This window comes from Cladophialophora bantiana (genome assembly GCF_000835475.1).
Source record: "Cladophialophora bantiana CBS 173.52 unplaced genomic scaffold supercont1.9, whole genome shotgun sequence".
Classification (NCBI taxonomy): Eukaryota; Fungi; Ascomycota; class Eurotiomycetes; order Chaetothyriales; family Herpotrichiellaceae; genus Cladophialophora; species Cladophialophora bantiana.
In genome coordinates, this window is record NW_015971583.1 from 1,387,348 (window position 1) to 1,413,044 (window position 25,697).

The window sequence follows — 25,697 nt, forward strand, 5'->3', positions numbered from 1 at the left end:
ATTCACCTCTGCCGGTCCTTTCTGCCGATCCTTATTGCCCACGCCACATCAAGGGACCGACTCTGTTCTCTTCTCTGGGTAGACGTAGTACCGCCAATTCTCGGATCTTTGGTCCTGAAAGCGTTGTTGTTGGCGTAAAGAGGTAGAGGAGTCAAACGCCACCTGGCAGGCAAGCTTGTGCTGTCCAGCCTTCGATTAGAGAAAGAGATCCGAGTAGGCTTTCATCCTTGCCCCAGTGTAGAGAAGGAGAAACAGCAGGCAAACATGGGACGAGACCTTGAGCAGTGGCAAGTGGTCTCGCTTTAAAGGGAGAGGGTAAAGTTCAGACTGGGCGGATTTTGATATGTCGGCCGCTAGCACTGGGCGTCAGGCGCTTCGGGATCTGATGCAATCCTCAAAGGCCAAAGCTGTATGAAAGCTGTCATGGCCACCTTGAGCCTACATCAGATGTGAACAGGGAGCCCGGCATAAAGTCGAGCTAGTGGCGAAAGAGAGAACAGGGATTTCAGCACATACTCTGAACGCCGAAACTTTCACCATCTTGGGACCACTTCGTGAAAGCAGTTTCAATGTATCCTGTGATCACAGAGCAATCAATCCTTCATATTCATCTTATCCTCTACTCCGGTGACGAGCCCGGTTGTTGCTGCTCTTCGGGGCATCTGAAGCTTTTCAAACCCTCTAGACCCAATCGCAAAGCTAAAAATCAACACCACGCCGTACTGGTCCCTCCAAAGTGGCCCTCATCTCCTTCGCCTTCCTTGAAACAACGGGCATGATTTGCAGCGCTGGATCGGTCGGATCCCGTTCTGCGATCGTCATGTACAGTCGCTCGAGTTTCTGGATCAAGGAGCTCAGAAGTGCCGGTGCATGTTGCGCTAGATCGGAGATTTCAGGATCCTAAAGCAAAAGTGTGAGGACAAGACAGAACAAGCATTGACCAGCACTTACAGCAAGATCGACCGCATTGAATGCAGCAGATATCCACTCGAGTCGTTGTGCCGTATTTGTTGCCAGAGAATTGCCGATGGTGACGGCGATTGAAAAGGCGATAAGCGGTGAGACGTCAGTTGCTAGATACTCCGGAGTGAAGTGGATGAACAGTTTGTCGAACAACTCCGACGGTTGGGTCGACTGTAGCCATTTAATTGAAGCCTCCTCGTAACGGCCCTCATTCATCAATTGGCTGATCTCTTCCAATTCTAGTTCCTCCTTCGTCTTCTGTCGCTGGACTGTTGTTCTCGGGATGCCACGAGGTGATGGTGTCATCCGAGCTGTTGACACCTGACGAGGCACCGGAGATGAACTGGTTTCTCCGACCAGTGCGAGCTGACGACGATCTTTTAGGATCTGACCCTGGAAAGCGACTTGGGTGTCGGACATCTGCTGTAGTGCCTCAGCTGTTGCCTGGAGCACTTGGCCCAGCTTTTCTAACCTCGTCAGGTCATTCCGTCGGTCATTCTCCAGTTGACGAATCTCATTCCGTAAACGCACTTCAACCTCAGATGCGGCTTTTTCCGCTGCTGAGGCTGCGAGGGTCTTGAATGTTGGTACCACATGCTTCTGCATAAGATCGTTCAGTTGCGTCTCGATCTGTTTTGAAACCTTTTGCGAGACTGTGTCTGATATTGTCCGGGTCATCTGGGGACTCTGGAGGACTCCATTGATGGCAACAGGCAGTTGCACAGCCAGCTCCTTCGGCACCAGGGAATGGAGAGACTTTGCCACAGCTTCCCCCACTTGGCTTCCAACCACCTGCAACGTCGCCCCCGTGAGTGCTGGAACAATTGATTGTTGCATTTGAGCCGAAAGGATGCGAGAAAGTGATTTTTCAACGTTGTTGCTCAAAGTGGTCGAGACTAAGCGAAGGAGAGCTTCCTGACGGGCAATGGCAGCAGAGTCCTGGACGGCTCTGTCATTCTGGATATTCTGATAAAGAGAGTCCATCTCTTTTCGGAACTCCGTAGATACAGCCTTCTCGACCTTCTTGAGTTCCTTGTCTAGCCAGCCCCCGGAAATGCCCACAGTGAGCGCTTCAGGTTTGGCGGATGCTTCTGCGGTTGATGTGAGAGGGACAGCCGCAGCTGCTGGCGCAGAGTTTTGGTCTTCAACAGGAGGCACATTTGCAGGTGCGGGGGTGACCGCAGCTGTTGAGGCAGTTTTGGCAGATAGTTCGGTGAGCGCGACCTTCTCAGGGAGCCGTGGTTCGGCGGATGAGGCAGCTTTCTTCTTACTCTTCCTGTTTTCCTTGGGCAACGGAGTTTCAATGTTGACCATCTCTGCGAGTGGTTCAGCGCCATTGCTGAGAGACTGTGCAGGCATTGGTTTCCCAGGTTCCGAATCTTCAACCTGCATGGTCTCCGCTCGTTCGGCAGAAGATGGAGTTTTCTTTCCTTGCTTCTTCTTCAAACTCCTAGTTGATCCTAATACTTCCTCGGTCGGGCTCTTATCTCGAGGCCCTTCTTCGATAACGGTCCCGAGTCGTAATTCTTTCAACCTTACGTATCCTTCCTTCGCAGCATCGATTCCATGGACCACCTTACTATTTGCATCCCAGCCAAGGTCCTCCTTCGTAATGTTGAGGCAAGTGACACCTTTTGAATGCACTACGTAGAGCTCAAAGAGAGGCGTCTTTTCATCAACCGCCCTCTGTTCCTCAGCAGTCCGATAAATCGGAAGGATCTCAACGCTTCTGAGCTGACCTTTCTCTGCGAGTGACATTTCACGAATGCCACTCATGCAGGCTGTAGAATCAGGCTTCGGTAATTCCGGATCTTTCGCGGCAATGCGTTGCACATATGCAGCCTGGGTCAGAGATGTAGAAAGCAAATAGCGCGGTGCAGAGAGATGGATGAAAAAGAGCGAGTTTTTGGTCGGATGCCCCACCACGATAATCCCACTGTTTGCGTGATAGCACACGCTGCAGATGCCGTCAGTCTCGTTTTCATGAGGGAAATTGATCTCCTGAACGGCTTTGCCGAGCGCAATGTCCCAGAGCTGAAGAGTGTGATTCTGCCTCAGCCCGACAAGAACATAGCGCAGCGCTCCTCCTTTGACGTATGGACGAGCCTTGTCTACGAAGAGAACAGACGTCGGCCATGACTTCTCTGATGGGGAAGCGGTAGAAAGGGACAATATCGGGAGATCGACGGTCATATTCGCCAGTCGAGTAGAGGTAGTATTTGACTCGTCAATCAGTTTACGGATATCCCAGAATCGTAATCTTCCAGTCTTGTCCAGAGAAACAATCAAAGTATCATCCTCGCTGAAGGTGAAGTCTTTGCCGGCCTTCCCAGTTGAGATTTGCAGCGATCGCTCTTGAAAGAACTTATCAACATCGACACGCCGATTCTGCTCGCTGACACCGTATCGTGGAGAAATTGCAGTTGCTGGCCAGACGAGATGGATTGCCTTGCCGCGTCCAATTGCAAAAAACTCGGGGTGGCGAGAGCTTCTTTTCGCACGCGTCTTGAGCACCCCCCCAGATGCATTCTCGTCGGCTGGTGGATAAGGCGGAAAAATGAGGCTCTCGGCGTCAAGTTTGTTTTTCTCAAACAGGTCGTTTCCGTCCTTGTTGATTGTTGCATAATACACGGCACCGCTGACTCCGGTCCCGAGAAGCGCCTGGTCATCAGATGGCTCGCCAGCAGACGAGGTGGTGCAAAGAGCGACATTAAATATGCGGTCATGAGAATTTTTGAAGACTTGTCGATCACTACCGTCGTCTTGCCTGATGATACGCATTCCGCCGTTCTTGGCCAAGGCATAGGTGATGTACCTGGATGTCGCAGCTGCTAGAGAACGGTCTAGTTGATCGAAATCCTTCTTTAATCTTGATATCTCCATGACACTGTCGTCTCTAATGCCGACGCCCGAAGATTGGGGTAACTGCAAGGTGATCGAGACAAATGGTTTGATGGGGAAGTTGTAAACAGGGACCATCCTGGGGGATTCCTTATTTGGTGACTCTTCCGCATCTTCCCATTCATCACCGGCATCGGGCGCTTGGTCAACAGTCTTCTCCGCACCAGAGCTCTCATCATGTTTCACACCATTACCATGGTCCAGGGGAATCTCCTCTTTCGTTTCGTCCGTCGGCAGTTTCTCCGCAGGGGCGGAGGCTCCTATCTCTTCCACGAGAGCGGCGTCTTGTGTTCCATTCTCCCGAGCTGCTGCAGCGACTGAACCTTCGCGCGAAGTTGCGGTATTCTTTGGTGCTAAAGTTAGTCTAGGTGTGAGTATCTTCTTCTTGGCCACCTGGTCATCTGTGGCCATGCGCGAATTTGTGTCTTCAGAGAGATCGTTACCAGACTCGACATTTGATTGAGGAACATCGATATTGACCGGCTTGACAGCGAGAGCTCCATCTTTAGGAGTCTGCGCCCGGGACGCATTCAAAGAGGCTTGCAAGGCCTCAAAAGGGTTGGTGTACGTGAACAGGGGTGGATTCTGGGTTGGTGGCTTAGAGTCAGTACCGAGAGCTCCGAATATAGGCCCCTCTGCCGTGGGATTGGAACCAAACAAAGGAGCGGGCGACTCTGTCTTCGCCGGCTTCACCTCTGTGGACTTGACATCAGAGTTGGCGCCTGGTGATTGGGACTGCGTCCCGTCAACGGAATTCTGGCGTGCGTTGATGGAATTGCCGGGGTGGGTTCTGCTGAGGAGCTTGAGTAGTGCATCCTGTGATGCGTCACGGCCACTTCCACTTGCAGATTGTGGTCGATTGGCAGCGCCGCCGCCGCCGCCACCACCTTGATCCTCCAGATTCAGTGGGGATTGCGTTGTTGGTCTGCTTAGAGCAGGCGAAGATGACATGAACTTTGCGATGAGATCCGAAGCCGAAGTCGACGGTCCTGATCCCGCAGCATTTGCTGCCGGCCTGTCACTCTTCTCTTCAGGAGGCCCAAAAGCATTTCCGGCAGAAGAAAGCGGTCTTGAGTTGGCGTTTGAAAGCGTAGAAGCAGTAGGCCCAAAATTCAGCAAATTCAGTAAGGACTGCGCCGTAGCAGAGGGGCCCGACGCGACAGGCTGCGCCATTTGGTTCGAAGAGCTTTCGTTCGCAACTGAGGTGAAGGGCGGAGGACTTGAAGGCAACGGCGAAACGCCAGCGAACGGGGAGGTTTGACCTGCAGAGTTGGGCTGGTTTGACGTGTGGGAGGGGGCAGGGGAGTCGCGAGGCTTCGGCCTCAAGTTGGCAAATAGAGCTTGCAGATCGTTGTTGGTCGACATTATTCCAGTCGGCCCAAGGACGTCCAGACCGATGAGCTCACAGTCCGGGTAGAAAGCAAGAGATAATGGTTCTGCGTCACCCGGATGCTACACCGGGAACCAGAGGAGAAGCGAGAAGGAATGGCGGCACCAAAACGTGCAGTGCAAGAAAAGGAAGGCGGTGGTTTTCAACACACGGTGGACGGAGTTGATGAAAACACGAAGCCTGAGGAAAATCTAAAGGAAGAAAGCTGGTGAGGTGAATGAAAAGCCGATACGACGGCGAGGAGCAAGTAGGAGGGCTTGCAGCGGTCCGTCGCCGTCAAAATTTCTCCGCAGTCTGGCAGCTCCAATTTGATCATTATTAACAGCCATTGCTGTACCAGGTACTCTCATTATTAACCCTCCGTACTTAGTACGTACATCTTACTCGTACCCGGTACATCCCAGTTAGTTCTCTTGGCTGAGCCTTACTTTTAGCACCAACCTGAGCCAGCGTGTTCCAAGCTCGCTTCCCCTCGCAATACCAAACTCCTCCCTACTCCGTATCCTTTCCTTCTTTCCCAAATCTAACAGCAACATTTCGATGCCAATGTATTGTCTTCGCTCGTAAGTCCGCCGCCGCCCTGTTCGTGTTCCCCCTTTGCGAGATTATCAAAAGAGATGCTAACCGCTGTCGTGCGACCAGATACCTTCCTCTCCTTCTACTCCCGCTCCCCCTCAGTCTCTCGCCCATCCACCTCATCCTGCTGCTCGTGCTCACATACGTCCTCAACCGCCCCTGCATATATTGCTCCTTCCTCCTCATAATTCTCTTCGCATCGTCATGTCACTGGTCGAATCGGTGCTTCATCGACCTGCCCATCCTGCCACCTCAGCACCTCAACGGCTCGTATGAGACGATTGCGGCCTGGTTTACCCCAAGGTTATATACCACGAACTTCCCGAGCAGTGTAGGGCACATGGCGGGACAGGCGAACAACGACACTGCGGCATCAGAAATGGGTGACTTCCTCAGAGATGTTGCCCGGACGACGGTCGCCGGCCTAGCGAATGCGGCCAAACATTCGGCTGAGGAATTGTTCGATGAAGCCCGGCAGAAGTTGGTCGCATCCGCGACAACAATGACCAGGACAGAAATAGCAGCTTCGACGACGTCTTTGCCGTCGCTTGTCGATACGGGAATCGGAACCCACTGGCTGAGGAACTTACTAGGGCGCTCCGAGTGGACGTTACCTTGCGTCGGAGTCAAGCTCGTTCTCTGATGTGTCACATGGCGGCTGTTCGTTTTGTGACCCATGCCTGCTGAAAACTTCATGCTCGATGTCATGGATGGATGGATGTGCATAGTTTTCGAAGGAGTATTAGACTGTCGGACTACAGACGATGTCGGGTTTCAATTCCAAGGATGTAGAGAGATCACGTCTTAATTGTCCGTCCAGCACGAAAATATATCCTTCTGGACTACTACTATATTCTAGTCTAGGTCACAAATGGCTGCTGTGTGATGCCAGCTCACAACTCCCCAAGTCCACGGAAAATTGTTTTCGCCCGTGGATGACGCTGAAATCGACTCCAACCTGCAAACCTCCCAGGAAATTGCGATCAATACACATTTCACAGATGCCAAACGCTGCGTAACTCGTCAAGCTATCATGCCCAAGCCTTCCAATCGGGCAACATTAGGGTATTGCGACAGACAACAAGGACGCTCCTTGTTCGGGGTCGGAGGGGGTGTCTCGCATCGGTTTGCCGTCCCAAGATATTAAAAGTCATTTCTTTTATCTGTGCAATTGCCCGGCCAAGAAGAGAAACTCCACGGCAAGCTCCGGAGGACCAAGATTTCCCTGCGACGGGCATTTTCAACGTCCCTGGCCATGTTCTGCTCCAATCACTGAATCGGCCAGTCGTCCTCAGTGATTGATGACCAGAAGACAAAGACCGCCACGACACTGAGGAGAGTGAAGAGGGTCTCGAAGAGGGTGCCATTGATGTCGCCATCCGTGCCTTCGCATATGTGCTTCGATATCACATACATGAAGATCTGGCCAATGGCGAAGAGCAGGGCAGCGGCAACCAAATACAGCATTGGTTTTGTTTCGCCGAGAATCTTGAGAACCAGGATTGACTCGAGCACAAAGAACAAGAACATGAAGACCAGGGGCGCCAGCTGATACAACGTGTAAAGGGCATAGTTCAGATGTGGTGGGTGTAACGAGTCGTCCCAAAAGCCGGTCCAAGAAAAGGCAGTGTCGAGTGCAATGTAGCCAGTCCCAATGAACAATGCCAGGGCGCTGAAACCGATGAGTCCTATTGACAATGGCGTGCCGTCGTCCACTAATTGGTAGCCGACTACCGCATTCATGAGCAATATCCACATGGTAGCGACGATGGCGGCCAGATGGACGGCTGTGAAACCTTTCCGCACATCGTTGTTCAATGGGAATCCGCCGACTGTGAATATTTCGCAGATTTCAATGATCAAGTATCCGACCAGAAACATCTGCATTTCCCTGCGGCCGACGGCAGCAGCCTTCCTCTCTGCGCGCCATAGCAGAAACAGAGTGACGACGATGGCAATACCGCAGAGTAGTATCGATCCCAGATTGGCAAGGTTGCGGTTGTTGCTCAGTGTTATTCCACGCAGGACACAGCCGCCATAAGCAAGGCCCGGTGGTTGATTGTTCGTGACAAGGATCTAAGACGCAGTTAGAAGAGTGCCAGGAGCTTATCGCTGGAGGGGGAAGGTCTGACATTGCATATAGGCAGAGTCGCATCGCGACAGAAGTCCTGTAGCCGTAGGTCAGTGGCTTGGAAAGCAGCAGACCGAGAACTTGCTCTAGGGCTCCTACTTGGAATTTTCCATACTGTGTTCCACCCATTTCCACAACCAGGTCAAGAAGCAGTAGAATGGATGACGATGGAGAAGATGACGGAAGGGAAGTGCAGGATTGAGACGTGAAACACCATGCGCTGTGGATTTTTGAGGGACTGGTTCAGATGACGAGCAAGGCGTGTTTCACAGGAGTCGATCAAGCTGCGCTGCAGGGCGGTCGAAAGGTGGGAAAAGCTGGCCGATCGGTAGTTGGTTTGTTGGAGGACTTGAGAGAGTCAATGGGATTATTTTTGGAGAAGAATGTCCTTTCGAGACGGAAGAAGAGTGGAAGGAAGGGCCGTCGATTCGCAAGATGCAGGATTGGCTGTTGGCCGGGGCCAGCTGGGGGTTCTGCTGCAGGTGTGGTGTGCAAGGCGGGCAAAGGTGTGCAAGGCGTTCCAGAGTTGCAGGTGAGCTGCAGGAAATAGGAAAGTCGAAAAGTTGGCAGGGCGACTTGGGATCGGAGTCGGCAAATGAGAGGAGGATGGATGGGGCGGGCAGGAAGCTGGCAATACGTACCAGTACCGGCCTCGCTAGGTAGGTGAAGGTGACAGGGTACCTCGTAGGGAGTAGTGACGGAGTAGGTGGTAGATCTGGCACCAGGATGATTCCTCTTGACCGCACCAAGACTTGTGCTCAATCGGTAAGGAGTCCTTGACAGAATAATAGTGATGAGAGTTGGCTTTCTCTTGGGCATCAAGCAGTTAGCAGCAATGGCCAGGGAAGGTATCTGGGGGAGCAGCACGAGCAGTTAACGGTACAGTAGCAGCTACGGGGCACCAGTGAGATTGGCTGACATCGAGGTTGCGGGTGGATCGCTGAGCCCTGGGAGGAAAATGTGCCCAGCCAAGGCCAACCTAAGCTTAAGCCTACTAGCCTAGCAGAGGAACATGCATCATGTTCAGTGGCAGTGCAGGTTGGCATCCAACTAGCCTCTAGCTCCAAGCCAGCCCTTGCAGCTCTTGCAGCCCTCAGTGGCGCTTCTTGCTCCTTCCACCCCCGCTTTCCAGCAGGAACCCTTCACACGCCCGCCCTCGCTACAGCCACATCAAACCTTGTCTTCATTTCGAAGTCCCTGGATAATCCACAATTGCGCACCCTTGCGCTGCCTATCAAGAAATCCCAGGCAAATGCAGGTCACAGGCAAATTCGCAGCTGCGAGCAACCTCGTACGAACACCACGATTAACTCTGTTCTCAGGTACCGTCCGCCACGAACAGGAATAGTCGTGATACCCCAAATCACGGACTACTCACAGTGCCCTACGGATCGGGAACCTTCCTATCGTGCTGAACTTATACATGCACTACGAAAAAACCACCGAGTTCAGAGCCGGAGACTGTGAAGAGTAATATCACCAATATTGCGCTGCAGTAAAAAGCCTTTATTGCTAACGCGCTGAGCAGTTGGAATACTTTCCCAGCCTGAAAATTAGCCATCGCGTGACGGGAAACCTGCCTCCAGGGCTCATGACTGCTCTTTAACACGCTACTAATGCCTCTAGTGGAAGACGGCTCCGGCAAGATCCGAAGCTTAATACCGACCCGCCGAGTACTCGGTAATGTGACTTGGTGAGTTGCTGCAAGATCGATCTCATTCATGACTTGCATGCGACCGACCGACCAACCGACCTTTGCACTTCACGATCTTGTTTTGACCAGCTCCGAACGGCATCTTGCTGCTGCAGGTCCTCGTCGCAATACCGGCACTCCAGAATGCCGACCCTTGGGCTTTTCTTCTGAGAAATTATCTAGATTTAGGCGCGACAGGAGCCCTTTGTTGCTTTCTTCATCCATTACCCATTCCTCCGCCGCATTCCGCCTTTCACTTCAACTTCCCCTCCATGGCTCAGTCCTCAACGTACCCTCCTCGACTTCGGCCTCGTCGCGGATCTCGAGTCCACTATCCGAACAACGACGACAGCGACTCGGATGGCGTCGCTGAATTTGCCCTCAAACCCCGTCCTCGACGTGCTGCCCGGCGAGTAAAGACATACAGAGAGTCGAGTGATGACGACCACGACGACGATACCCCAGATCCATCCTCGGATGAATCTGATTCTCAGTCCTTCCCCGCGCAGTCGGACGATCGACCTCAACGAAGTACGAGAAGGCATGTGCCTACACAAAGGCTGTCGTTCCCTCTAAAGAGAAAATCTCCGCCTGTGACAAGGTCGGCGGCGCAACGCTTGTTCAAATCCTTCAAGCGACAAAAACCTTCGTCTTCCAACCACAATCGGGGCCAAACGAATGCAAAGCGCTCTGCTGACACGTTGTCTGCGTCCTCCAACAACCGGATCCCTCCATGGCAACAACTCCCGTACCATATCCTTGTGAGCATCATGCAATATGCTGCCTATCCTCTCTACGGCCCGACGTCGCGAGCGCAGCCTTCGATCAACTGGCTGTGTACGACAGGGTCTTTGTGCCGCTCTTTCCACGAGGCTTCCACAACAGCACTACTTTATAGCCCCCCTCTGTATCCATCATGGCGAGCCCACGGTCTCATCAGCCTGTTAGAGCAAGTTCCCGAGTCTCTATCGACCGACTACCGAAGAAAGATTCGTTTCCTCGATATTGAAGTAAAGCAACTTCTCGTTAAGAAAAGTGGCATCTCCATGGATAAATTGATTTCTCTGACCCCGCTGCTCCAAGGCCTAAGACTCTACTCCAACTACGATGACCTCACAACCGTCATTTGGGCGCAGCCGGCAGCGAAGAAATTCAAGTGGAGCTATCCGACAGAGCTTTTAGGCCGTCTGGAGGCTGATCATCTCTTCATGAGAAGCTTCGAGTGGAACGGAAGGTTTCAAAACACAACCGATGTCCTCAAGATGGCTGCCGAGGCCCACTGCCGGCCCTCTTTCAGTCGCTTGCGTGACCTTACATTTCTCAACCTCAGTCTACCCGAAAAGGCCAAGGAAGCTGATGTTGACTGCGCTCACGGCTTCTTCGCAGAGGCATTAGGCCGCCTGCCAGAACTACGATCCCTATCCTTTCGAAATTGCGGCATACTTGACGAAGTCACCATGCCAATGCTTCCAGCGGGCCTCCTAGACCTGGAATTGACTAACTGTCCCGATTTGACATCTGACGCTCTCGAGAATTACTTGTCCCGCGGTTCCAGCCTACGATTCCTCAAACTCGATGGCAACCAGTGCATGGATTTTGGTTTCATGGCCAGTCTGCAAGCTCTCTGCCCCGACTTGGAACGTCTAGAGATCGACATGCTTTACATAGATCCGACGTCCTTCCGCGACCGCGAGCCTCTCTACGACGAGCTACTACCTCGCGGCCGACCTACTTGGCCGTCCCATCTGGTGACCATCTCTATCGAAAATATGCGCCAGTTGACCCAAGAAGATGCTGAAGAATTTCTGGCCTCGCTCGTTGACTCTTCTGAGCATCTGGCGCAGCTGAGGAGACTCAACATCAAGGCGATATTGAAGGATGCCAGTTGGCGTGACCGAGCCAAGTTCAGACAAAAGTGGCTGGCTAAGCTAGAGAATGTCTTTCTCAATACTCAAGAACCGTCCAATATCGTCAGTAAGTTCTCGAAGAGGAGGCCGTCTGCATCGCAGCGACAAAGCACCCGGATAGCAAACGGTCACCTCAAGAAGCTCAGTCTCGGTGATAACACCGACGAAAGCGATGCGCCGGCTCCAAAATCTATTCAAGGCAGATGTGATGTGGTGAACCTTGTGATCTCAGACCAACGACCCGCCGAGACCCAGTATCACGAGAATGACTTCCTTGATAGTGAACCTGGCGATGACGGAGAGTGGAGAGAGCGCAACAGCCAGCATCTTTCGAATGATTATGCCTGGTAGTTGCCAATGAATAAAGTTGTTGGAGCGCAGCTTGTTGGCTAGTCAAGTTAATGATCGAACACGATATCTGATGGGGAAATAACTTTACGATCAACAATAGTGCACCGGTCCTCGACAGGACCCGAATTGCAAGGATGGTACTCAAGCACCACTTGTAACAGACATAGAAGAGCTTGCAAGGGGCAGGATCTGGTCCCTCGAAGAAAACAATAATAGAACTTGTAACATTGAGATCAGTCGTAACTTCGTACTTGATTTCTTTGTCGATGCATAGATTAGGTGTTGTTCCTCACAAAGATTCTTCGCTCATGTTCTATACTCATTCTGTCTTCGTAGCGAGAAAAGCCATGGTAAGAGATAGTCTTCTGGGACTCACACAGATCTGCATTCTGACTTCTGGCAATATCGCTGAATAGAAAACAGAAGCAAAATGATAAAGGGGGTTGGATGGTGCTAAATACATAGGTCCATAAATTTCGTGTAAATGGCTCTCCAGCTACTGGTGGTGCTGGTAGAGTGTCTGATAGCATCTGTCTCCTCTCCTCCATTTGTTCGCTTCATTGACTGATCATTTAAGCCTCGACCAATTCCGACGAGACGGAGACGGGGACGGAGATATTTGCGATATTGTCATCAATCGGCACATGCCCATGTGTTTGGTCAACCTCGTGGACCTCGCTTTGATGCCCTTTGTCCTCCAGAGGCTGGAAGCCGCGGTATCGGTCGTCGATCATGGCCTGCACAGCTTCGCGGTATTTGGCCAGTCCGCCGAAGTAGAACCTCAGCGCAATCTTCTTGCCCTTGACATTCTGGAGAGTCTTATCGTTAGCGGTGTAGAAGAATAAGATAAAGAAATGAGGAGAGCGGAGAGAGCACATACGTTGCCGAAGATCCATGAGGCGGTTTCCTTGAACAGACTTCCTTCAGCTGCACGTTCGCACTGCTGCAGCCAGTCTTCTTCGGCCTCGGGGAGCGCTTCGATGATGACGTTCTTGCGCCCCTGGAGGTCACCGCTCAGCCGGCGATTCTCTTCGGCGCGTGCGATCATCTGCGAGATGAGCTCGACGTGGATTTCGATGGCCGGGGGAATGTTGCTAAAAGGTCCTTGGGGACCAGTGATCATGCACAAGTTGGGAAACCCTGGTACGAAGACACCGAGATAACTGGTTGGGCCGCGAGGATCCCAATGCTCCTTCAACGTCTTGCCACCGCGGCCTCGGATTCGCACTCGATTGTAGTTCCCATCGATGGCATCAAAGCCTGTGGCGAAGATGATGACATCCAGCTCGTGGACCGTCCCATTGCTGACTTCAATCCCCGTTGCTGTGATCTTTGTAATAGGCGTCTCGTTGACATCGACAATCGCAACGTTGTCCCGGTTGAACTGCTCATAGTATCCACCATCGCATAACGGCCTTCTGGCATAATAATCATGGGGCATCAATTTCTTCGCTTTATGGGGATCTCGAACGGTCTGGGCGATCTTCTTGCGGATGAACGCACAAGCAGCCTCGTTGGCCTCGCGGTCTGTGGCGATGTCGCTAAATCCGCCGAACATGAAACGAAAGCCGTTGCCCTTTTGCCACAGTGCTTCGAAGATCTGTTCGCGCTCCTCTGGTGGGACAGAGTGGTAGGAGGTGGTTGACTCGACAAAGCCGAAGCCGCACACCGAGTTGCGGACCTGCTTCATGATCTCGGGATAATGAGCGTTGATGTGCTCTCTATACTCTTCACTCACGGGAGCGTCACCACTGGGCACGGAATACTGGGGGTGTCGTTGGAAACAAGTGAGTGTCTTGACCTTCCCTGCAACATCCGTAATAACTTGCACACCGGTCGAGCCACATCCGATGACTGCAACTCGCTTGTTGGTGAGATCAAGCTCCGGCCTCCATTTTGCAGTGTGGCACATCTCGCCTCGAAAATCTTCAATGCCCGGGATATCAGGGTAATTCGCCTTCGAAAGCAAACCTAGCGCGGTGACAAGGAACCTCACCACGAACACTTCGCCCGTACTGACCTCGACCCGCCACACGCCGAGCTCGTCATCCCAGTCCGCAGCCACCATCTCCGTGTTAAATTGCATATGTTTCCTCAGATTATACTTCTCGACAACATGTTCCAAGTATGCGAGCACGTCCGGCTGCTTCACGTAATGGTGAGTCCAGGGGTAGGTTTGAAGGTCATCTTTATCCCACGAATATCGGTATACGAAACTTTCGGTGTCGCTCATGGCTCCTGGGTAGCGGTTCCAGTACCAGGTGCCGCCCACGTCGCTGGCATAGTCAATAACCTTCACAGAGAGGCCAAGGGAAAGAAGTTTGTGTAGCTGGTAGATGCCCCCGAATCCGGCGCCGACGATCAACGCGTCGAAATGGAGCTGGCTCATGGTGTTGACGACGTTATTGTTTCAATTCTCCCTGTCGAAATGGAAGTCGTGCGTCCTGCAAGGCTGTAGAGTCGGCGTATTGGCAGTTCATTTTATGTCCCGACGTGGTGTGTCCATCTATGTCCCGGGGATCGCCACGGAAAACGAAAACCGTGGAACTGTCTGCACAATGGATGAGGCCTCGCAGAGCAGACCACTCGCCAAAAACGCTGGGATTGAGCACAAATCAAAATGTCCATGGGATTCAAATTGAGGTGCCACCTGCAGGCCCCTTGGATATTGATTGACTTTGGGTGTGGCTTGTTGCGAGCGTTGCTTGAGTGCGATCCGCTTTTTCATCATCATGAACCCGCCCGCTCCTGGGTCGCCACTCTTCCGACAACATCGGAATTTGGTTGGATTTGGTGAGTTGGCCTCTTCGCTGCTGTCATCCCTGCTAGCGTCTTCAATGTTGCCAGAAGATCAGTGGAAGAAACGGACTGTTGCAAGGGAAAAAGTGCCAGCATCTGACAAATGCCGCGGTCATTTTTCTCCGTTTGACGGCTGATGATTGCGCAAACCGCCATCGTCTTAACCGCCGAATATATGCAGCTTTCTTCTCTACACGCATCTTCCGTCCCCTTTGCGAGAATAAACTGGCCTAGGATCGAGCCATTCCAACCAGGCATAATGGCAATTGGACGGGATGGGCACGTGGCGATCTTCAAAATGTGGCTTTGTTAGGCGCTTCTTTCTTATTTACAAGTTTTACACACCAGAATTCACGATCGAATGAATGCGCCTTCACCCTTTTCAAACTGTCAAGCCAATCTCCGACGCAAAAGGAAGTCTGAACAGGTCTCCCACTGCTGATACCGATGCCTTTGATTCCAGCAAACCCTTCGCCGCCTATGCAAAGTTAGCAAATCTAGAATCGACCGAAAACAAGTTCAGATAACTCACCGCCTTGACCTTGTCTGACGAGACCTTGTCGATGGACGAGCCAATCTCATCAATCTGGAATGGCTTCCCACCCTCAATTAGTCCATTTCCGGTGGCTTCCAGACCAGCCTGTGTCTGCTGTCCAGCCTCAAGCGCCCGGAACTTCGCCAATGCAGTAGCCTTCTTGATGTCCTCTTCTGCCACTTCTCCTGCTGCAACCTTCTTAAGTGTGTCGACTGCGTTCTTGCTCGCTTTTGCGATCTGGGCCGCATTGCCGCTAAATGTGATATAGAGAAGGCCTGCGTCAGAATACGCCGCATGTTGAGTAGAAACCTCCACTTGGGGAAAGTCCTGCGCAGCTTTGGACAGTAAAGAGAAGCCTGGAGACCATTTGATGCTGCTTTCTCCTCCAAGCAAAGCGGCCAAGACTGATATTTCCGGTTTGTAGGACGACCCGGCCGTGAACGAACTAGACCCCTGGAAACCGATGATCAACACATTCCCAGACCCGTGAGCAATTCTCTCTTCACCGCCGTAGTATTTCGAAGCAGGGCTGGACAATTTGGAACCGCTCGGAGTGTCTTGGAAGAACTCTCCCGCCCACTTGGAGAATTCGGAGTGAGTAGCACCGTTGGCGACAACGGCAATATTTCCCTTCACGTAGGCACGTTCACTGAATTTCGCAATGTCCTCGGCATCAAGGTATTGGATCATCGGAACCGAGGAAGTGGAATATAGTGGCTCGCCCAACCCGCGGTGGAACGCAACACCATGAACGGAGTTCAGTGCTAGCGACAGAGGGCTTCCTAGAAGACCTTTCTGCGCCAGTTTCATGACATGAATCACCTCTTCATTGAGCTCATGCGCTGTATATCGTCAGAGATAGCTTTCCAATTATACTCGCAAGGGGACTAACTCGTGTATCGTGTTTTTGTTATAACTTCTCCCAGCAGCTCAGTGAAGTAAGGCAGGTCTTCGCGCAGGAATTTGGCTCGGAGGACGAGGTTCTCACGGGAGTGGTACGCAGACAGCTCACCACCGAGAAGCTCAGCCTCTCGGGTAATGCGCAGAGTCGATCGTTTCGTGGTAGACTAATTTTGGAGTTAGCTGAGTGATTATTTCCGGGCAATATGATGTAGTAGACCTTGAAAGCAAACTTCTCTAGAGCGTCGGAATAGCCAGGCAGAGGCTGATAGCGGGTGCCGGCTTTTGCGACGACAGTCAAGGTGGTAGTTGGACCTGGCAAATCTCTGCTGGCGAACTTGACACCCGACGAATCCCCCGTCTCATACTGAAAGCTGCCGGAAGCAGCTGCGGCTAGACTTCTCCTCTGCAGGGAAGTGACGGAAACATGACGACTGCTAGCTCGCAGGGCTCTAGAGCCAAGCGAAGCTGGAGAAGCCATTGTATAAGGAGCCTGGTGGTGGATGGAAGGAAGTGGTAAAGCAACAGGTGCAGTCGGACAGGAGCTCGGAAGGTGTCTGAGTCGAGCTTCAATTGATTCTACAGAATTCACACTCGTTGCGATTGGCCGCGTGAAGCAACCACTCAGGTCCCGAAATTTTGCCAAGCCCCATGCCAAGCCCCCCGCAAGGATCCGCCCTCGCCGCTCCGTCACTACAATTTCTTCAGTCTTTGTTGACAGCCTCGTCACCGATAAAAGTTTCTCCTCAAATTCCACATGCAAAGCACGCTGAAATGATGATCCTCCTTCTCTAACATCTGGCTCCAGGTCACTCGAGATGAGGCAGTGAACGAATTATCCATCGCCCATACGGCGCAGACCAAATCTTCAGATACTTCCGCCAACTGTTGGATATGGAGGTATTTTCACAATCCCCGCCAGATTAGGCTGAGCTTGTCCAGCTAAGACACAGCAGGAATTCTCGCAACTTTGCTGTAGCATTGTCGAAGATGCCTATGGTACATTCCTTGCTGTCAGTAACCCCTATTCAGTGTGTGAGGGCGAACACTGATCACTATGCAGCAAATCTTTCGACAATTGGCTCAGTTCGGGCGGCTTTCTATCAACCAGATTGCTCAAAAATGCCGTCTTCCCCTCCGCCAAGTCAAGACCGGGGTAGCGAGTTTGATCCAGCTGCGGCTTGTCTACCACCACACGTCTCTAGATGGCTTGTCGACATACCAAGCGAACACCGGCAATGCATACAACATCATGCGTACCGGCAGACTCCTTGAACTTGTTGAGTCGAAGTTCGGGTCTGCAGGTGCGAACATCATGGAATACTTGGCTGTCGTGGGCTTTGCCGCCGCGTGCGAGCTCGAGGCACGCGTTCTAGGCGATGGAGACCCGTCCAAGTCAATGGACAGAACCCATTTTCGAGCTCTGCTTAAACAACTGATTACTTCCAAATTTATTCTAACTGTTCGTGAGGCACATTTTCACTCACCGTTTGACTCTCGTCAGGATGCCGAACGCTACTTAAGCGGTCATGGGATGCTCCTGCAAGGAACGGGAAAGAAAATCAAAATCGATGGCGAAGCAAGGGTCGATGTCGAGCTCGAGCAGCGCCTAGATGGCAGTATTTCTTGGCCGCAGGTTTTGCATGAACTTGAGACGAGTCCGAGCAAGGTAGTCAATGATTGTCACTCCCCGCTGCGTTCGCTACTGATTGTAAATAGGCCAACATCCTGCTCTCTGTTGACTATTCCAATTTGATTCTCTATATCCGCAATGAAAGGGTGACGGAAGCTGCTGAGAAGATCTTCGGCCGACGTACCGCAGAAGTTGCACGAGCAGCTTGTTTACAGCTTGAAGACATCGATCCGCGACCGTTGAAACTACGACTACCCGATAACCCAGGAGGCTCGCTGAAGAGACTAGACATCTCCCAGATAAGCCGCATTGTTTCTTCGGAGGGTCGACCAGCAATGGGCAATGGGCAAAGCAGGGAAAACGGTTGGCTCGCGGCAGACCAACTCTCGAATGGCCATCATGACCATGGAGTAAACGGGACAAGCGGGGATCATCAATTCATCGAACGCCAGCTAGGGGTGCTGGCAGAAGGGCCTTTTATCTTTCTCTTGGAGGATCCTGCGACGAAATCTTGGGCAGTGGACAAAGGCAAGCTCAACGATTTTCTGTGGGAAAAGGAGATGCTGCGTCTCATTGACGAAAACATGAGTGGGCCGGCACTCAGGATTGTTCGCATGCTGGCTGATAAGGGGAAACTTGATGAGAGGACAATGCAGGATGTTGGGCTTCTGAATGCTAAAGAACTTCGAATGTCTTTGGCAAAACTACAGATGAATGGCTTTCTCGAGCTGCAAGAAGTACCGAGAGATCCGCAACGACAACCCAAAAGCACCACGTACCTCTACTTCTACGACCCCGAAAGAGTACGAAAAGTCTTCCTCGACAAGTTGTACAAAACCATGTCGAGATTGTACGAGCGCCTGCACCTAGAACGAGACAAGCTCTCATCAACACTCAGCAAGGTTGAACGAAGTGACGTCCAAGGAAGCGAAGAGGAGATACTATCACCGGGGGAGCTGCAGGTACTCCTTCGCTGGCGGCAGAAGGAGAGTTGGTTTATGACAGAAATTCACCGGATAGATGCTTCAGTCGCCATTCTTCGAGACATATGAATCTTCAGTCCTCATTCAGCATCATGTTGACATAATTACTAAGGATCCTACAAGATCTAACTTTCTCCGAATAGGTGTTCTTGTCTTAGATTCTCCTTGTGCTTCGGCGCCGTCCTAATGAGCAGGAGCCGTCAGCGTACACGTGTCAGAGACTGAGAGGATTGAACTTGTGGATTGTTTATCTACTGAGGGCGAAGAAGGCCACCTATATACTCTAGAGAGACCTATAAATATGAAAGGCTTAGGCATGCCTTTCTGACAAAATGGTATCAGTCTAAGTCTTCGCCCAGGTGTGTGATGTCACACTATCCGTGTTCTTGTCGGCTAGAGCGTGGACCTCTTTCTCATTTATGTCTTTTCTATTGAATACATCTTGTTGATAGGCCTGACTGTTGCAAGCTAGGCAAAAAAGAGGTCAAAATAACTGCAGCAGCGATCTTGAAGCGACAAATCGACTCAGGCGAACCTGCTATTCAACCTTGGCGTGGATGTGTTTCGCTTGGCACAAAGGTTGAGAACTGCTCGTACAGAGCACAGCTGACCCAGGTCATGCCGCTTTTAAAACTACCTACGCTCCCTCTCACCTTTCACACTCACCCTAATCACCTTTGCACTCACCTTTCATCAGCCTGCTATCATGAACAAGGAAGGCAAGTCTGCGAGAGACGCAATTGCTCGAAGTCGGTTTGAGAGCAATTCCGGTAATTTCTCAGACGCTCTGAGAATATTGCGCGAGCCATGTTCAGTGGATCCTTCGGAAGAGGACTCTTTACTCATCAAATCAGAGATTCTGAGAGTCAATTTGGTCCAAGGGGACCACAGGGCTGTCGAAATGCTCGACATCAAAGACTTGAAAAGTAACGAGCCAATTTGCGACCTATTGCGCCTATCCTTAGAGGCGAATAAGATATGGACAGACCTTGATCTCATCAAGCCCCTTGATATTGCATCAACATTGTACAAAAGATACGTATCTGCGTTGAACTCAGAGACGAACGACGAGTTCGTGGTTAGTCTGCACACATCGCCAGATGATGGCTGAGGCTTACAACGCAAGGTTCGAATAGTTTTCTATTGCTTGGTCATCAGAGATTGGCGCATATACTATGGGGAGGGCCTGACTCAGCCGGAGTATCAGTGCGACCAAGGACTCTTGCGGACACTTCTGCTCAGACTAGCAAAGCACAAACTTTATTTTGAGCTGCTGGATGCTTTCGAATTTCTCGTGGACGATCCTGGAGAACGGCTCCAGACATCGTTTCCTCATCTAGTGCCACCTTCCGATCCAGCATTTCACTGGTACTTGTTGTGTTTGGCAAGACTCAACTGCAAAGAAGGAAACTTCGGCGATGCTAGCAGTGCTTTAAGTTTGCTTTCTCGGCCCTCAGATAACACAAGCAAAGACATCCTAGGGGCCAGCTTCCAGAAGATTTTCAAACTGGGATCCAAGCTCTTGAAAAAGAAGCATGGCCACAGAAAGGAGCAAATCCAAGTCAGGAAGGATGTGTTTCGACTGCATGAAGATGTCATTCGACAGAGGTATCTTGAGAGTGGTCTAACTGAAGCTGACAGGGTAGGTCGCTTGATAAGAGCTTCCAAAGACCTTGCGGACCTAGCAGACTTTCTGTCTGCGTTCAAAGCGCTTGAATCTGCAGCAGAACTTTTAAATGCGATTCCTGACCCTAAGGAAGCTTTCACTCTAGGAGCCGAGGTTCATGAGCTCCTTGAACAAGTCTGTAACCGCAATGGGGACATTTTGAGCAAGACTTTGATCGAACTCAGATATTGTGACTTCCTCAACTCGGCTGGAGGAGACTTTGCTCTGGCTAGAAAGCGCCGCCACGAACTCCTGGAGCTACCGGTATGCGTACGAATGCCTTATCTGCAAAGATACCATCATCGACAATGGGAAGAGTACTTTATGCTGCGTCAACGTGAACCAGCGCTGTGTCATGCCGAGCGGTATCTTGCGTACTGCCAAAAATGCAAAGATGAACAACAGCAAGCTTTGGCAGAAGGTTATGTCCTTGAGACCTTGTTTCTGCCTGAACGCGCGTCTGATGAAGCGCGATTAAATTTCCTTGACGATTTGACAAATCGCATCGAGCAGGCTATAAAGACCAATCACAAGAACAAATGGTATAAAGCAATGATCGAGATGCAGCTTCTCTTGGTCAACGTTCTGTCGGACATTGGTCGGCTCGAAGGGAACGACCTAGAAGAGATTGCTCAAAATGTTGTACCTATCCTGGATAGGGCCGCCACGTTCATACCCCAGATTCCCAGTGAAGCTGAAGCTGCCGCACTCAAGTGTCAAGTGGCTTTTCTTCGTTCATCGGCAGGTCTGTATTTGAAGCGCAGCTTTGATGAAAACAAAAACTTGTCTTTGGAATCGCTTGGATCTGGTTCCAGCACAGCCCCCAAGGATTTCCTCGACAAGGTGGATTATCAAATCTATCTTCAGCAGTTTATAGCTGCAATTATGAACAACAATCTGGAAGCATTCGAGAAAACTTACCGTCACTTTTCTGAGCGTCTTGATCGGCCCTCTTCACGAAGAAACAACGCTCGACGGGCCTCAACGCTGGCCACCAAGGCCATGTTATGCTACTTCTTGACGATTTTTAACAATGGGTCTATCAAGCAGCTCTGGAATATTGCGGGCTTTGCTACTCGCAAAAGTGTGCAAGCAGAGGCTCTCAAGTGCTTTTCGGAGGTCTTTAGTCTTGAAAGAGAGATGTCTGTCGAAACAAGAGATCTCGATAGGAGTTACGATCGGATCGATGAGCTAATCGTTTCACAAGCATATCTCACTTCGAGTATCGAGCGACAGCAACGTATTGATATGTGCCTGGAAATTGCTACACAAATGAACGATCCTTTGGCAACGTGGCAGTGGACGCAACGGGGAAAAGCACGAGCCTTTTCGGATGTGCTTAGCGCAAAGGGTCTGCGAGCGCCATCGGGAACGTCTAAGATGCGTCTACAGCAAGATATGGGATTTGAAGACCTGCGATACATTCAAAGCGCCTCAGCTTCCAAACTCATTTTCGTAGATTGGATCAGCTATGGTCTGGGCCGTAGGCGTTTACTTTTGAACGTCTGCCGCATCTTCAAAGACGACTGCCAAACATCGCAATTTCAGATGGACTTAGACCTCGATCAACTCCAGCAGGCGGCCTCCAAAATCAACGAGGCTAGAATGGATGACTCTGATTCAGAGAGATACCTTCGACCCTTCGTTCCCGTCATCGAGCCATTGGAAGACACCAGCAATCCGGGAGATATCCTCATACTCTCTACCACGTCACCATTCCACAACGTCCCGCTGCACGCAGTGCACCTCGGCGCATCTCCACTGATCGAACGCAATCCCATCATATACGTGCCTTCTCAAATTGCGCTTCTCAGCTGTCTTGAACAGCTGGCCGCACCGGAGAAGGACATGGATGCGCCAAAAGAATGGACTGCGGTGATCGCCGCGGCCTACGACGACGATTCGACTGATGCAGAGAGAATGCATGAACGACATGAAATTTATCAGTCCTGCACAAGGCTGGCGGCTGATCTGGATGCGACTCCGTTGCTTGGCCACGCGCTCACAACCGGAAGCATCGCACAGCAGCTAGATTCAGTTGATGTCCTACACTTCCACGGTCATAGCATCATCGACCCCAATGATTCAACAAAGCAATGCCTTGCTCTCGGACCCAAGGGAGAGGTCTTGACTATCGGCGACATAAGCTCTCTCAATCTTCGCGCCGCACACGTGACGCTGATGGCTTGTTCTGGCGGCGTACAAGACTTCTCTCTTTCAGGTGATGAGCCATTGGGTCTACTATCGGCTTTCTTGCTAGGGGGGGCAACTTCGGTGATCGGCGCCCTCTGGCCCATCCAATCCAGCGCTGGACGCCTCTTCACCAGCATATACTACGACTATTTCTTACGACACGTCGATCGCAAGGAGCTCGGACCGATTGTCAACGTTGCCCGAGCCATTCAGCATGCTGTTCTTGAAATAAAGAAGCAGCCAGAGACGTCAAGGCCGTATTACTGGGCACCATTCATTTGTTATGGAAACTGGTTTTGTCGGAGAAAACCCGGAAGTTGGTAGGTTGACAAAATAAGGTAATAAGGGTTCACATTGCTGCCGTCAAGATGTGCCCCCAGCTATAGATTGCTGCAACTTTCACCATTTCCCCCTGCGGCTCCAAATCGTCATCTTCTTGTCCACGCCAGCCTGGAGGAGAGATCTAATGAATTGCTTCACAGGGGTCGATAATACCAGTTCCCGGCTTCGCCCCCCGCAGAGGTGTCGAGGAATCAGTCGAGCTCACCCAGACCGAAGCTATTCAATAGCCACTCGGGCTCCGCATCATTATCTTCTGAATTATGCGAGAGAAGGAATCCTGGTGCTTGCTCATATCCGTTATAGCATTCGCCTGATAAAAATCTCAAAATTGGCGTACATCTCGACGCCCCTCACCGTGAGGTTTGTGTTAGACTCCGGGCAAGGTACTGCGGGGAGAGATACGTATGAAGTCATCAAGAATAGCCGGCTGGTAAGGTCGGAATCGGGTCGAGCTTGATTATGTCCTCAAGGTCGAGAGTTTTCAAATCTGTGAGGTTTGGGTATTGGCGGCCTACCGGTTTATTCGGATCAAAAATCACTGGATCATCAATGTCCTTCTTGGCGAAAACATTGAGGTACTCGAATGCGTTCTTATCGAAGTGGAAGGTTCCTCGTTCGGCATCAAGCTTGAATGTCGCGAGGAATGGCTGAGTCGGAGTGTATTGGACAATACAAGCTCCACGGTAATTCGGGACAATTCCTCGGGCAGCTTTCCTTGCTTCCTCGCAATCCCAGACCAAGACGTTGTCTGAACCCGAGTTTGAGCTTGTCAACCATCCAGTCAATTTGAGCTCGTATTCCCTGTTTATCTTCCTGGCTACTTCATCACCGACATGTATCGTGGCACTATTGGGACCAATGGGTACATCTAGCCCACCCGATATGGTATTACTTCGCTCTTCTGTGAATATCTTTCCCCTGACATCTTCGGGCTTGAGCGTCCGTACTTTGGGCGTAGCTGCGCCAGGAAGTTCAGCTTGTTTGTGGAACTCGATCCTAAGATGAAAGCTCCTGATTCTTCTGGAGCCCGACCTGAATCTGGCAATGAATCTGAAGACAATCAGTGCTGCGGGCTCGCTGTCGTATGTACCGTACTGGACAGTGTCGATCCGGACATTAATCAAGGTATATGGATCTGGATCGTATTCCAACGCGTTCTGGCGTGTAGAAGGCTCGCCCGCATCATTGTGCAAAGTCTTGAGCTCGCCGGCCCGTGGAACAAGCTGAAGATCAAAATCCATTTGCAACTAGACAGCATCAAGCACACATGTTCAGCAGCCACACCTCTTCGGCGGTGGTGTACTCGAGTATGACCCGCACAAGCCGTGGCTGATTTATGAAAGCACGGAACTGGGCCATGTTGGCTGTGATGGGTGAGCTGGGGTCGATTTACCTTCTCTTGGCGGACTAGCCTTAACTTTGCCTTGCCGCCTATGTAGGTGTTGTTGAGCCTTAGCGCCTTGGCATACATTACACAGATAGATAGCTGTCAGACACTCTCCATGGATACACGAATACCATACCGCCTGTTACACCCACACAACTCCTCCCTGTCCCACAGTGTCGTCGATTTGGATTGGAGCTGGACGTGATAAGGCTAAAGCTGAAAGGCAGCTGCAGCTACTTAGCCAGCGGGGGAAACGCCATGTTCATCAGGATATTTCACCCGCCCTCGCCGCCCTCGGCGCGGTCGAAGGCGATGCCAACTCGGCGGGCAGCACTCTGGTGACAGCGCGTGCACCAACAGTGCCTACACCTAGGATGGTGCAAGGCGCAGAGTGCCAGCCAGGTCCGAGAGAATATGACGTTGGAGCGAACCTCGTCACTTCCCAATATCCCGGACGTCGACATTACACCTTTGTACACTCCACCCGAAGGAGCCGCCGTGGCTGCAGACATTGTGTTGGTCATGGGCTGATGGGCAGGACGCTCAAGACGTGGCTCTGTAGCGAGATCGCGAAGGCCTCTGGACCGAGTAGTGTCAAGTGCGAGAGGGGCCTGAAGGCCTTGGTGCCGAGATTTATATTAAAAAGAGGAAAGCGGAAAGAGGGTGAGATCGCGGCGGAAGACAAGACCGGGCCAGCAAAAGCGTCTTGTTGTTACTGGTCCTTTTATCTCGTGCCCAAGAATTTCAAAACGGCCGAGCCATGACTTACGGCTACGACTTGGACCCGACACATTGGTACAAGGTAAAAAAAAACCACACAGATGACATCACCCAGCATGCCCAGCAGCTTCGGAACAGAGTCAATCGAGAAAGAGTTCACTGCCGTGGGAAGCCTCTCGTCTTTGTGGTGCACAGTCTGCGTGGGATCTTGGTCAAAGACGCCATTATTCAATCACTGGAGCTGAAACATCAGCAGGAAGAAATGGACATTGCAGACTCGTGCCCATATGCCTCTTCTTTGGAACGCATCATCTGGGAGCCGGCCTTGCAACATGGGGGAAATAGTCGGTAGCATTGTTGGAGCATTACCCAGTGGCTTCGGCACCTATGGAGAAGTTCTGCGCGGGTTTTCCCCCGACAGCGAGCCCTTGGAAAATATCAGCGCAGATTCAACACACTACTCAATGAACCGATACCGGTGGCTGAGAAGATTCATATGTGCGGCTTTCAGGAGGGTCAAGGTATGGGTAGCGTGCAAGGCACCGGCTTAAAGTTATCGTCTTCCCTGGTTCTGCCAGCCAAATTCCACATATCAGTCGACTAGATGCTTTTAAGTCGTTCGAGACT

General features: G+C 51.5%; 9 protein-coding genes across 9 annotated transcripts; 4 read left to right on the forward strand and 5 right to left on the reverse strand.

Annotated features, from left to right (window-relative positions):
• Positions 1-699: 699 nt before the first annotated feature.
• On the reverse strand, positions 700-5,229 carry Z519_06816 (uncharacterized protein; the record flags this gene model as incomplete). Its single annotated transcript, XM_016764554.1, has 2 exons — positions 700-900; positions 952-5,229. The coding sequence occupies 2 exons, from the start codon at positions 5,227-5,229 to the stop codon at positions 700-702; spliced, it is 4,479 nt and encodes a 1,492-aa protein (XP_016619636.1).
• Positions 5,230-6,170: 941 nt separating this feature from the next.
• Z519_06817 (uncharacterized protein) lies at positions 6,171-6,473 on the forward strand (the record flags this gene model as incomplete). Its single annotated transcript, XM_016764555.1, has 1 exon — positions 6,171-6,473. One exon carries the CDS (start codon positions 6,171-6,173, stop codon positions 6,471-6,473), a length of 303 nt encoding a protein of 100 aa, XP_016619637.1.
• A 626-nt stretch (positions 6,474-7,099) lies between these two features.
• Positions 7,100-8,090, reverse strand: Z519_06818 (uncharacterized protein; the record flags this gene model as incomplete). Its single annotated transcript, XM_016764556.1, has 3 exons — positions 7,100-7,906; positions 7,963-7,998; positions 8,061-8,090. 3 exons carry the CDS (start codon positions 8,088-8,090, stop codon positions 7,100-7,102), a joined length of 873 nt encoding a protein of 290 aa, XP_016619638.1.
• A 1,836-nt stretch (positions 8,091-9,926) lies between these two features.
• Z519_06819 (uncharacterized protein) lies at positions 9,927-11,912 on the forward strand (the record flags this gene model as incomplete). The annotated part of the gene is made up of 1 exon (XM_016764557.1): positions 9,927-11,912. One exon carries the CDS (start codon positions 9,927-9,929, stop codon positions 11,910-11,912), a length of 1,986 nt encoding a protein of 661 aa, XP_016619639.1.
• Positions 11,913-12,484: 572 nt separating this feature from the next.
• On the reverse strand, positions 12,485-14,301 carry Z519_06820 (uncharacterized protein; the record flags this gene model as incomplete). The annotated part of the gene is made up of 2 exons (XM_016764558.1): positions 12,485-12,721; positions 12,793-14,301. The coding sequence occupies 2 exons, from the start codon at positions 14,299-14,301 to the stop codon at positions 12,485-12,487; spliced, it is 1,746 nt and encodes a 581-aa protein (XP_016619640.1).
• Positions 14,302-15,093: 792 nt separating this feature from the next.
• On the reverse strand, positions 15,094-16,627 carry Z519_06821 (uncharacterized protein; the record flags this gene model as incomplete). The annotated part of the gene is made up of 4 exons (XM_016764559.1): positions 15,094-15,189; positions 15,244-16,088; positions 16,139-16,313; positions 16,367-16,627. The coding sequence occupies 4 exons, from the start codon at positions 16,625-16,627 to the stop codon at positions 15,094-15,096; spliced, it is 1,377 nt and encodes a 458-aa protein (XP_016619641.1).
• Positions 16,628-17,203: 576 nt separating this feature from the next.
• Z519_06822 (uncharacterized protein) lies at positions 17,204-18,831 on the forward strand (the record flags this gene model as incomplete). The annotated part of the gene is made up of 2 exons (XM_016764560.1): positions 17,204-17,815; positions 17,866-18,831. 2 exons carry the CDS (start codon positions 17,204-17,206, stop codon positions 18,829-18,831), a joined length of 1,578 nt encoding a protein of 525 aa, XP_016619642.1.
• Positions 18,832-19,468: 637 nt separating this feature from the next.
• Z519_06823 (uncharacterized protein) lies at positions 19,469-22,945 on the forward strand (the record flags this gene model as incomplete). The annotated part of the gene is made up of 2 exons (XM_016764561.1): positions 19,469-19,840; positions 19,889-22,945. The coding sequence occupies 2 exons, from the start codon at positions 19,469-19,471 to the stop codon at positions 22,943-22,945; spliced, it is 3,429 nt and encodes a 1,142-aa protein (XP_016619643.1).
• A 431-nt stretch (positions 22,946-23,376) lies between these two features.
• Positions 23,377-24,322, reverse strand: Z519_06824 (uncharacterized protein; the record flags this gene model as incomplete). Its single annotated transcript, XM_016764562.1, has 2 exons — positions 23,377-24,210; positions 24,248-24,322. The coding sequence occupies 2 exons, from the start codon at positions 24,320-24,322 to the stop codon at positions 23,377-23,379; spliced, it is 909 nt and encodes a 302-aa protein (XP_016619644.1).
• Between the last annotated feature and the right edge of the window lie 1,375 nt (positions 24,323-25,697).